The sequence below is a fragment of the Micropterus salmoides genome, unplaced genomic scaffold, assembly GCF_014851395.1.
Source record: "Micropterus salmoides isolate LMB-PRFRI ecotype aquatic unplaced genomic scaffold, ASM1485139v1 Ms_hic_scaffold_18, whole genome shotgun sequence".
Classification (NCBI taxonomy): Eukaryota; Metazoa; Chordata; class Actinopteri; order Centrarchiformes; family Centrarchidae; genus Micropterus; species Micropterus salmoides.
Window position 1 is genome coordinate 19,561,677 of NW_024040928.1, and position 12,943 is coordinate 19,574,619.

Here is a 12,943-nt window from a genome sequence, read left to right on the forward strand (position 1 = left end):
ATCTGCTGAACAAGGCTGTGTGATATGGTTAAAACATTCAGAAAAAGCTAAGTGGACCTATAGCTGGGACGAAAAACTGAATTTCAGCTTCAGCAAAGCTGTCGTCAAGTTTAACAGGCTTCCAAATCCAATTTTCTCTGGATCAGTTATCTGGCAGTTTATAGTCAGGGTTTAGGAAATGTTTGTCAATGTGAAGTCATCACAAGAATATAAAAGCTGCCATGATACATCTGTATATCTAAATGTATGTATATGTGTGAGTATGCTTAATGTATGAGTACTCACTTTGGGTGTGGGACAGGAGGCGGTAGAGAGGCGTGAGGTGGCCTGGGCGCGGGGCGACTCCGAGGGCGTGGTGCTGAGAGATGCTGTATCCCTGGGCAACACCTGCACACCCCGTGATATAATGGAGTCTGGGATCTGAGATCACGCACACACACAAACGTACGCAGACATGTGTGCATGTAAACACCACACACTGTGTAATGATAGGCAGCACGCATACACATACTCATACTCAAGTTCCAGGAAGACACACATATTCACACAATGTCCAGATTACATCCATACATACATCCATACATCCATCCACACACTCACACACACACATATATATATATATATATATATATATATATATACACACACAAAACAACGCCAAGAGGACAAATATTTCAACATCTCTGATATATAGTTATATGTCAAACTTTAACGACCACGCCTACTCACAGGGTTGATGCAGATGAAAGGCAAATGGCCTCAAAAACGATGATGATGACAAATAATGAGATATCGGGGGGCGGAGTCTTACCAACATCCATCTGTGACTGGACAATGAGGTGGGATGTTACCCTGACAACAGAGCCATAAAGCAGGGTCCGGGCTGCAGACAGGGCAGGATAGGATGATGGGTATGGAGAGATACTTGATGTTACATGTGACTGCTAAGAGTAGACACACACAATGCACACACACACAAATGGATGTAGAGGCACACAGTCCTGATGTATGATATACAGAGATACATGACAGACCTAAAGAAGAGGTTTGCTGTTTTTCAACTCAAGATGTTTGTGCAATTATTTACACTTTTAAAACTTCACTTTTTAATAACAGGAAGCTCAGAGTGTAGTCAGTTATGTACTACTCATAAAAGGATCAGAAAGCATACTTTATATTGGCTTTCATTGACTTTTACTTTTGCATAGCTTCTGGCAAAGATGTGGCCGAGAGAAATAAATTCAATATAACCTTAAAGAAAGCTTGTTTTGCAATTAGCTGAGGCTCAATTCAGGCTGAACGTTCCAAATGCATTTTTTTTGCCAGATTTTGGAGTATGCAACAGGAGGGGGTTACGTAAGTAGCCCTCAGTAAACCCATAATCCAGTGTGCACATGGCAAATATTTAATGGAGCATTCGGGTGCTCCTGAGGCCTGTACCACGAAGCAGGATTTGACTTTATCCAGGTAACTTCTGGGTTAACCCTGGGTTTTCAGTACCACGAAGGTGGTTCACTTCTTACCAGGGTAGATCGCCATGGTAACTTATGCTGAACGGCTAACCTGCTCCGGCAGGTTATGTTCCAGATAAGAGATCAACTTTATGAAAACGCCGCCTACAGACCAATCAACTCTCTTGGAAAATGACATCACCATCTGTAGGAAATCCCAGACTGTTTTAGCCAATAGGCTGCTTTATGTTTGCAGCGGTGATATGGAGAAACTCTTGACTATAGCGATATAATCCTACAGAGACTGATTAAAAGCCTACAGGTTTTTACAGTACAGCAGAATAAGCCTACTCACTGCTTTGAAATGTGTTTAATATTTTTTATTTGCTCCCAGTTCGTTTCACACACCCTGACACAGTCGTTAAAATAAATAGGTTTTATTTGTCTTATGTGAGGCTGAATATTATGAGCAGTTTGGTAGGGATATTGAAATACAAATACCTTTTGCGATGTGGGCGCAAAAGGTGGGACAGTGAGTTTTCAGTAGCCTAAATGTTGAGATTGTCTTTCAACCACTAGCCTATTTGAGCACATTTTATGGCATGAATGGAGTTTTCGTTTCATTGCTTTATGAAGTTAATTTAGAACAATGTTTGAAACACTTTTGAGTGTGTTAAATAAATTAATCTTTTTTGAAGTGACGACAAGTTTTTGAAAGTGAGGTGGAAGACCACTTATTCAGTGCCCGAGTCTTTTAATGTGGAAACGCTGACACACAGCCGAGCTGAAAGAATAAGGCTGATATTTTCATACAGCTCATAAGAACACTTTAAATCAACGCAATATTATGCCTACGCCTGTTTATTTAGGCATTTACACTGTCTGCGATTTTCTGTCTCCCTGCATGTGTCAGATGCAGGCGTGCTACTGTCATATTTCTGTAGAGTTACAGTTTAATCCTCGTTCATAAAATATAAAGCTCTGCTGACAGTGGACTTGTTCATGTCTGCGATTGATTATCTGCTGCTAACACCGCCTCTTTTATGTGAACGCACTCCCGGCTGGATTGGGAAACCCTGGGTGGACTTACTGAGTTGATAACCAGCTTCGTGGTACCGCTTATCCCGATCGCCATTGTTAGGGTTAGTTAAGCCAGATAACGAAAACATATCCTGGGTATGATGAACTCGCTTCGTGGTACAGGGCCCTGGTCAACTTGTTCTTGTTAGCTGTCTGGACATGCTGTTAATGACAGGGCTTTATAGATAAATGGAACTTATTTTAATACTTACCCTTAACCTGGAACACTATTAAATTAAAGCATCACAGACGGAATTTACCCCTATATTCCCATTTAAACGTTGTTGACTATTTAAAGGGGCTATATGTAGTTTAAAAAAAATGAAATGTATCACTTTTTTATTGCCTGTGTGTGAAGGGGTTGTAACCTCACATACAAACGATCCACTTGTCGGGTTTTTCTGTTACCTCTGATGTCCAGTACGGCTATTCCTATGTTAAGACTCTGGGTCGTTTTTTTCAGGAAATCTTGCCTGCTGAATCTGTACCTTACACAGGGCAACACTGCAGGTAACAACATGGAGTCCGCTAAGTCCATAAAATGGCAGACTCTCAGCACAACAACACAGACTCCACGTTAGGATAAAAGTAAGCAACAAAATTCTATGTGCTGGAGCCCGTCAGGACAAACGAGAATCAGATCAACTTTGGGTGAAAACACAGTCAACATCAGAAAGGCTTGAATCATGAAGAGACCTTCGCTTTGTTTTGCATTCGACAAAACCGACACAGAGTTGGCTTTCATTCTATTGGACAGCTAAACTAACTTTACTTCAGTTGCCTCAGGTTAGATAATGTTAGCTCGCCAGGTAACGCCAACCAGTTGCTATCATTATCTGGTGCAAAACATTATAGTTGTATTAGTTTTTCATATTACTTCACCAGCTAACGTGATCCATATTACTATCCTGTGTACCATCGGTATTATGTCAGTGTTGATTTTAGCTTGCAAGAAATTATGTAACGTACAAAGCAAATGTGGAGGGATTTGTTTATACTAGCCTATAGTGAAGCAATGCAAGAGCAGCCAGTTCACATTAGCATGGATCCATGCTCTGTAACTTACGTGACCTACATGATACACAATAATGCAACATAATGGCGCAAAACACCACCACAGTGGAAGACTCATTCACTACAGTAATGTTACTTACTGCGCTCTAACGTTGTTATGAAGTGTGACAAAAGTCCAGCTCACTAACTGTTTTGTTATCATCCAATATGTTTAGCTGTGCTCACATTACTGAGCCTCCAGTGAAAGATACAGAAATAGTTACTGAAAAGCGGCAGGTGAGCTAACACCGATGTATTACATTGGCTAAATGCAGTCAATGTAATGTTATCATGTAACCAGCATAGATTAGTTCAACCTCAAGCTGATAAAAATATTGCTGTCATGTTGCAGTGGGAGTTTACATGAGTTTCCAGCATGTTGTGTGAAGCTGTCTCACGTTGAGTCGGATTTTGCTCGCTCATGAGTTTAGCATGTGTATGAGCACACACCAGGTTGCATTTAAAAAACTGCTCTGCTAGTGGCTGCTGGAAACTACATATAGCCCCTTTATGAACATCTTGATCTGAATATTAGGCTTAAGACAGGTATGAGAAGCACCCAAATGCACCATTAGTTTTGATCTATGTATGGCTAGATGGTTGCATTTAGTAAAGAGGAGCAGGATGTTAGCTATTGAGCAGGTCCAGCACCCAGCCTCTTAATTCAATCAAAGAAATAGAAACATTTTAGTGTGCACTTCTTGTTTTTTAATAAGAGCTTTATCATACATTTTGAAGGTGCCCAGCTGGACCACATTTAAGCCCAGCAGGAAGCAGCAGAAGAAGCATGTTATTAAAGTATGGGTTGAAAAACAGTAAATCTTTAATTTCAAGGTGCTACCTGTAGCATTTTTAAACATCAAGGTGTCATGTTCACAGTACCTTTATAATAAAATCATGACAGCCTTTTTAGCAGCCTGGATCAGGAATTATGCTCAGAACCTGGAAAATACAACTTTGAACATATATACACGTCTAAGAAAACAATGTAATCACAAATTTATATTTGTTCTAACGTCAGTGTTATCAAACATCCAATCTACAGTACTAGTACAGTGCAGTTCTTCCTGTTAACATGTACCCACAGGCACAGCAGAAACACCTGCCATAAATCAGAACAACAATCTTTGTATGTAAACCTATGTTAATTAATGTAAAATGTTAATTGTTAAACATTTTTAAAAAAAATTACATAATATTAAACCCCTAGTGTGGAGATAGTGTATCAGATTTGTTAGATATCTGAACTACCATAAGCTTAAAATGCTACATACAGCACCTTTAACACATGCTTGTATGGATGACGTGTGAACATGTAAAGATGACAGTTTGAAATGGATGGAGTCAGATCTATGAAAACAGCAATTGTGTGCAACAACAAACTCTCCCCTCCCATCACCTCCGTTACCTTGGCGGCGATGGATGCGGCGGTGATGTGGGAGGAGGAGCTGTCCTCTGTCGACGCCACACCGCTGTCTTTCTTCTCCTCATCCTCCTCCTCACACTGCACGCCCTTGTCCTCCGTCTGGCGGCGTGGCGAACTGTTGGGCGGCGGCGAGAGGGGCGGTGGTGGCGACGGCAGGTCCTCCAGCTCATCTGCGGCCTCCTTCACCTTCACCACTGCATCCCGCAGGAGGTCGATGGCGTGTGGCAGTGCCGGCAAGATGAACTGGAAGCATTCCTGGAAAGGTAGAGGGGTGCAAGGAGGGGGAGAACATCAGTGACAGGGATTTGGGTGACGTGGACAGTTGCCTTGATTCAAAACTGTCAAGCAATAGCTGCCAGCATCAACTAAATAAATAAAGGCTGGTACAGAATAAAGGCCAGTAAAAAAATATTGAGGGTGTTGTTTCCTGTACTCTAATGACTCACATTTTAAATTCAGCATACTGTAAACTGCACACAGCACTTATTCCATCAGTACTACAACCGATTCATGTTACATTCTCAATTCTGCCTTTCTGAGTGTCTGATTTTGACAGAAATGTTGTTTTCACTCACTCACTAATTAAAACCTCTTCTGCTTTTCTGCAACCCTTCTCAAGTACACCATACTTTATTCACCACACGCTTTCAGCTATCTCGCCTTCATAAGAACATCAGGGATAGCTGAAAACATTTGGCGAGTAGTGCATGGTGTACTAGAGAGAAGTTGTGTGGCCTGTTGTTATTTGGATGGACATGCACCGAATCTCGCACTGGTCTGCAACCTGCTGTGTGTGCATTCTCAAAGTGAGTGAATGTCACATACAAAGACTAACAGAAAAGGGAGAGTTTATGTCCTTTCAGCTGCTGGAAGGGATGCTTTCCTGTGAAACATCCATGCAAAAAAGATGACCAAGTAGAACTGAAGAACTAGAAATAAGTAATGAGTAAATTTTGAACCATTTTGGATCAAGAGAAAAAATAAAAACACTACTATAACCAGGAATACTGTTATCTACTCAGATCTATGGAACAAATATGTGTGGCCTAGTATGTCACCCTGTTTGAGGTAGTGGAATCTAAAATAGAGATTTCCTCCTCAACCTCTGTAAGTCACAGCGCCTCCCTCTGGCCACATTTATACAAGCCTGTGCTCATTCATTCCTCCCCGCATCTCTGTTTGCCTCCCCGGTGTCTCTCTGTGTGTCAGTGCGCCTGTGGGCTCCTCGGCAATGTTAAATGCTCCATTCTCCTCACACACATAACAAGAGGTAATCTGTGAAATTATTTATCATCCTGTGTATTTTAAGCATTGAGAAGATACATTATTAATCGCCCCCACGCTTTATAATATCTACGGTGGCTGCGAATGGGCTTTTGGAGCAACCTTTCCACTTCATTCACTGTTTTATCTGTGCATATCACAGGCTGGATCAATTTATGATGATGATAACCTTGATTTGACTGAATTTAAATCCCATAGATCCACACTAGGATGCATGGTTTGCCACATCATCTACCACTGTGCATATAAAAAATACAAAAAAGGGAGAGCAGATGGACTCCTCAGACCGGGAGATGAAAAAGGTTGGATGGGTTAATCTCAGTAGTTGACCATGAGCCCGACAGCCCTGCTGTGTAGCCACAAGCTAACCTTTTCACCCCACCTTTACTTCACACACACATATACACACCCCAAAACCCTCAGCACACGGTAGACTGTTTATACCTCTTGCTGGTGTGTTTGAAGCCCACATCTGAGCGTTTTTGGAAGACATCTTTGGGTGAAGTGGGGAGGGAATGGGCAAAAGAAGGAGTGAGGATGGTGTAAAGAGCCTGCAGACATTTCTCCTTTCCCATTTTGTGCTTTCATTGTGGGCCGGGAAAATTTTTAGATACGTGAGGAGTGTTTTTTTTTTTTGTCTGCTCTTATTCTCTGTTTTGTCCTGGAGGAGAGTAACTGTCAAAAACACTAAAGAGCAGAATCCCTGGATATACTGCCAGCGGATGAGAAACACAAGCGAGAGTGAAGGATGGAGGAAGAGGGGAAGGCACCGATGTTCTAAGAGGGGGTTTGCAGGAGATGACGAGAGAGAATGACATACAGAGAGGGAAAGAGAGAGAGTGGGAGAGACAGGGAGGATGAGATCTCGAGAGATTAAGAGAGAGAGTTGGAGAGAGACAAGAGGCAGTGAGAGAGCAAAATAGAAACTGCAACAAAAAGACAGTGAGGCAGAAATAACAAGTGAAGAAGAAAGAAAGAGAAGCAAGAGAAATACAGAAACAGGGATAGCAGTGAATAAGAGATGGGGAGTGAGAAAAACAAGTATCTTAAACACTTAAATTTCTAAATCACTAAAGTTGCAGGAAACCAGACATAACAAGTGCAGAAGCCAGGGCCTCAAAGCCCTTACATCAGGGACCCCCAACATTTTGAGGGCCGTTTTTATATTGACAATATATTTATGTACCAGCTGACAGTGTGTGTGGAGGGTCCAAAAAATGTTTTGTGATATTTTAACACAAGTTACAGCTATTGTCTTCGCCACCTCCTCAAAAGAAAATTTTAAGGGAAGCAAATTTCAGTTTCAGTTAGCTAGATACAACAACACTAAGCACAGCGTACGCAGATTGAGTAGCTTAACGAATGATGATAGATTATGGGACAGGAAAGCTGAAAAAATATGTTTCTGCGACACATAATTAATAATGTTTACTTTCTTCACAGCCCTCTTGAATCATTGCTTTTTAGTGTGATTTACTGTACAATTTTACATCTTCAATCCCGTAAAAATGATTCATATAAAGTGAGGGAACTAGAATTGACGCCCTGCCTGTTGTATGCCTCCGCTAACCAGTCAAGTTGTAGTCTATCCAGACTCATAATATACGTAGTGAATACATGGAAGGAACTAAATAAAAAGGTATAAAGTGTTTTTTTGGTTAAATGGAAATTATCGCTATGTTGATGATAGGATTCCAGTGAATATACATTAATGAACTGATTACTAAAGGATTATTGTTTTGGCTAAACAGGTACACATGTACTTGATTACAATGTAAAGGTAGATTCCTATACAGTATAACTACACAAAATGTGGTGCTTTCGATTTCTCCTGCATTTTTAGATGCAAAGCCTCTGGATGAGGGGTTGGGGAAACCCGCTCACAGGATCACGATTAGCTAGGCGTGCTCCAATACGTTGTTTGCAGTCACGTGATTCAGATCACGCTAAGAACTGAGAGGCAGGAAGTGAAAGGCAGAATGGACAGGATGGAGAAAAAACCCGTACTGTGCTATTTATCGTTACTCGTTGTGTCGTCCCAGTTACCGTGTTTGAAATCTGGAATCGCCCAATTCATTCTTAAATTATAACTTAGACCTTTAAGTCAAAAGTGTCACTTATTCAGTGTCCAACCATCTGTGAAATATGGTCACATTCTCCCCTTCTGTTCCTGAGTTATGGTGTTGAATAATCGCCAAGAAAGTGTTTTTCCAGGGCACTGTGATTTCACCAAGTGAGTTCTCAGCAAATTACAGATGATGTTGTACACACTAAAACAAGGATTTGAATACAACACAAGGTATAGATGTAGTGGTTATGCAAATATGATATTTGATCATATCTCAGAAGGTGAATTTTCAATCACTTATGTGTTTTTTCCTTTCAGTAAAAAGAATTGTCTGTCCCATAAGGCAGAAATGTCATTGCTGTGTGTAGAAATGTCGTCACAGTGGGTATAAATGTCTTCCCCACAGGTAAATATTATAACTGCAAGTGGAAGCATCATCACCAAGAGATGAAATGTCATCATCACATGTACAAAAGTTGTGATCAGTCAGCATCATTGCTGCAGGTAGGAATGTCATCCAAGAGGGTAGAAATATTATCACCATGTGGCAGCATCATTACAGCTGCAGATGTTATGTCCATAAATACATCACAGAAAAGCATTAGAAATTACATTACCATGAGTAAAATCATTAATTGTGGTGTATATATTCAAGATTTTGTGTAGAAGCATCAGTACAGTATGCAAAAGTGACTGTACTGTTGAAGGAACAATGAAACCATGGTCATGCCCTGACAAATGCTGAGTTGAAAAGTGTTGGCCATCATGCAAAGTCGGTCTACAAGCAAATCATTATGATTTATATGTAATGTTCTTAATCACCTTATCCCCAATTAATATTTCTTTCCCCAGAGCCTGAACCACATAATTTAATCTAATTAAATACAAAGCTAAATCACCCCTTTAAAGATGTTTCTTTTTTTGCATTTTCAGGGCAAAACAAATGAATCCAAACGATTTTTAAACTAAATTTATCTGCAGTGGTCAAAGAGACCAAATAATCAGTTAAAGAGGTGGTATTATGCTTTTTGGCTTTTCCCCTCTCCTTTATTGAGTTATTTCTCTTTTTTGTGCATGTAACAGGTTTGCAAAGTGAAAAAGCCCAAAGTCCAGCCTAAAGGGAGTTCCCATCTCCCACAGAAAGCTGTGAAGAACCGCTTGAAAACAGCTCGTTTGTAGTCCAGCCCTTCACTTCCTTTACTTGTGACGTCACAATGAAAATGCGTCATAAAGCTTGCCAAGCAGCTAGTGGGTCAGGCACGCTCTCAAACCAAGCTAGTCTCCGCGGAGGCCCTTTGGCTCGACTCGCCTTTGTTTGGTTTTCAACTGTAGAAATGTTGCACCTGTACCTGCTTCCAGGTATTTTTTTTCGTATCGCCTCACCTCCGTCGAGGTTCCAAGTGAGCTGAGGGATACTAAAATGTAACGTGAAAACACGACAGACTGCTGATTGGTCAGAGAGAATTGTCACTATTCACTGCATCATCATTGCTTGCGCCAGACAGAGGCCAGCAACAGAAAGTTTTATATTTGACAGTTTTCATATGTAATTTCATCACTAAATCCACTTCTGAGAAGTTTTGAGGTGAGAAATCAGCTGTGTAGATTTTAAATATTGACAGTTTTACGAGAAGTGATGGCGGAACAAAAATGTGCTTGAATATTTTCGGAGTTGAGGAGCTCTGCAAGTGGCTGCGGGGGAAGCCTATGCCAACCCGTGGGAGGAGCATGTGAGGCCGGCCAGCCGCCCGCTCACAGAGCCCTCGGTGGTGGTTGTGGTAAGGGTAATTGGCTTCGGGGGGCTGTAAACAGTAACATAGCTAGCTAGCTAGCTAGCTAGCCAGTCAGCTAGCTGCAGCATAGATCGTCAGAACACCGGCAACAGTTCAACGTTTAGTCCTAAAAGACGATGCAACTCCAACTCTGTTTGGGCCTGGAAATTACTATAATGCTAATGTTACACCTGATGTAAAAGCTACTGAGCAAATGTTCAAATTGTTCGGCCAATTTTTATGTAAAATTTAGTTGAAATATGGTGATTTTTGTAGTGGTTTATGGTAAGATGTGGAACAATGATGTTGTGTGGTTGTGGACTTGTGAGTAACTTATACCATCTGTAAAGGTTGCAGTCTGAAGCGGCTTTGATTTGGATCACACTACCTTGTTTCTTATGACCCACCCTTCTCTGCTTCTGATTGGCTAGTAGTCCTTACCTGGGAACTGCGCATGTGCAACTCCCATCAAAGATTTTGTACAAGTAGGATGCATCACTCTGTAGCTCAAGAGCGGAGCGTACAACACATAGGGTGAAAAGAGGAGCTGCAGCAATGTGCAGTATGAGAAAAATATGGTGTTTTTTGAAAATTAAACCATGTAAACCTGTTCTGGTACAACCCCTGATTAAGATTTTGAACCTGAACCTCTTTAAAAGATGCACAGCCGACACTGTGATATAAGGAGCTTCGTCTGGCTGGCTCAGATGGACGTCCCCGTTATCTTTATGACAGGAGATCTTTATAATAAAAGCCTGCAATGAGCGGCTTGTGCAGTTAACTTTAACTGGGGTTTGATGAGAGAGACACTAATATGGCAGCAGATGGGGGAGAGGTGGTGTAATTGATTTAAAGAAATACTAAAATCGATCAGGAGAAGCGGGCGTGTAACAAGACAGAGACAGATGTGCAGGTCAGCACAGCAGAGAGGGAGACAGATGGAGGGGGAGAAGGAGACATTAGTGGGCGTACGCGCACACACACACACACACACACACACACACACACACACACACTGTAAGCACAAACCCCCACATGTACTCTGCATCTATACCTTTATACATAAAGAAATACATGAAAACACAGAAATGTACAAATGTATTATGTAAATTCAGGATGTACTACATTGCACTGATTAATGAAGATCGGCCAAGGGGATCACAGCATCAGCCTTACAGTGTTCGAACACAATGCATAGCCAACACCGAATCTCAACATTGCTTCTTTGCCCAAAGCATTTATCACTTAGCTAATCCATTCAGTCTATGGTCTATCCTTACAAGGTCAGTCTTAACTGGAGACTCTGATGCATTACACGAGCTACATTGGAGGCTGTAGATTACATGCATGACATTATAAAGAGAGCCAGTCAGTCTGTCTGTAATGAAACAAAATATAATCTTGACCTTGGGTTACCTCAAAATGGATCACAGAGTGCATCCTTATCAAGGCAGCTGCGTCAGACAGTCAACCCAACAGAGGCTGTCACCTTTGGTTTACTTTAGCTCAGCAAATTAGCCTAACATGACCTGGGGAAATCTGTGCGATATTAGCCTTTACATCGTGAGACAACAAACACAAAAAAAAAACACACGGCTCTATGGCGAATGCACAATGCATCAATTCATCATTCAAATGAATCCACATCGAGGCATAAACACAAGGCATACACCTTCAAATTCATACACCCACTGTACACATGCTGCTTACACATACACACACAGATAATGACTGCAGCAATGTGCAGGTAAGAGTCTAAAGTGAGGTTGACCTTTACATAAGGAGTCATGCTACTAGAACAATGCTAAGCCAATGCTGTCCATACAGACAGGTCATTGCTAACTAGTTACAACATTCAGGACAGAGTCACTGCTGGTTGCTATGTATCTCTCAATTCTTTGTTCATACTGTATACTGAAGATGTCCTGAGTGTGGGACCACAACTGTAGCACTACCTTTTTGCTATATTTTGTCTTGAAAAACAGTATTCTGTAACGAAAGGTCAACTTGAAATTCATAACTACACTGTTACACCTTACAATTTTCCTCTCAGTCACTCTCCCTTTCACTCGCTGATGGCTGCAAGTAACCATGTGAGTCACTGGCCTAACCATCTGATGTAATTAGTGTTTTGCTCAAGGACATTTTGACATGCAGACAGAAATTGGGAATCTAAACTATCACGAGACCTTTTTTTCCCCCCAACAAGCACAGCACCTGATCTGTCACCTGCAAGTCTGAGTTTCTTGTGTTTATCCTCCTTGGCACTTGCTGGTCAGGTGAATATTAACTACACCTAACATTAACCGGAGAAGGGTGATGTTGTTGCAGCAGTTTGCAGCATTACCTGGGAGCCTTTCTTGCTTCCTGGTAAGTTAATGATGAGTGTCTTCCCTCGGATACCACACACAGGTCTGTAACACACAATCACAGGGGAAAGTTTATATGAATACAGAGGAAGAAAGTGTGACAACACTTGATTATGGGGATATATGCATCTCCCTCTACCTCAATTCCATATTTCACAGCGCACTGCACTATAATAGATGATAAATTAAATCACTCACCATTCTGTCTTACAAGAAAATGTGGGCTCATCCTCTTTAACCAACAGAAGGGGGACGCACTGTACATTATTTATCTACAGTGTAAGGCTGTAGTGGAATAAAACCTTACTATCTCTGCTCTGTGAAATACAGTAATTATGTCAGGTCACAAAAAAGAAGCTGGCATTAAATGCTATACCCTTGAAAAAAAACCTTGAAACAGTGTATATTGTTCATGCAAACTGTTTGTTGTAATTTTTGTG

General features: G+C 41.2%; 1 protein-coding gene across 9 annotated transcripts in view; it reads right to left on the minus strand.

Annotated features, from left to right (window-relative positions):
• The window catches only part of gphnb (gephyrin b), a 107,397-nt gene that overhangs the window by 45,153 nt on the left and 49,301 nt on the right, over positions 1-12,943 (minus strand). For all 9 annotated transcript variants that reach the window (XM_038727762.1, XM_038727761.1, XM_038727757.1 and 6 more), the window contains exons 6-8: positions 12,482-12,548; positions 4,993-5,265; positions 286-420 (exon numbers count right to left, since the gene is read on the minus strand). In XM_038727762.1, the coding sequence (XP_038583690.1) occupies positions 286-420; positions 4,993-5,265; positions 12,482-12,548 (475 nt within the window). The remainder of the gene's footprint in view (positions 1-285; positions 421-4,992; positions 5,266-12,481; positions 12,549-12,943) is intronic.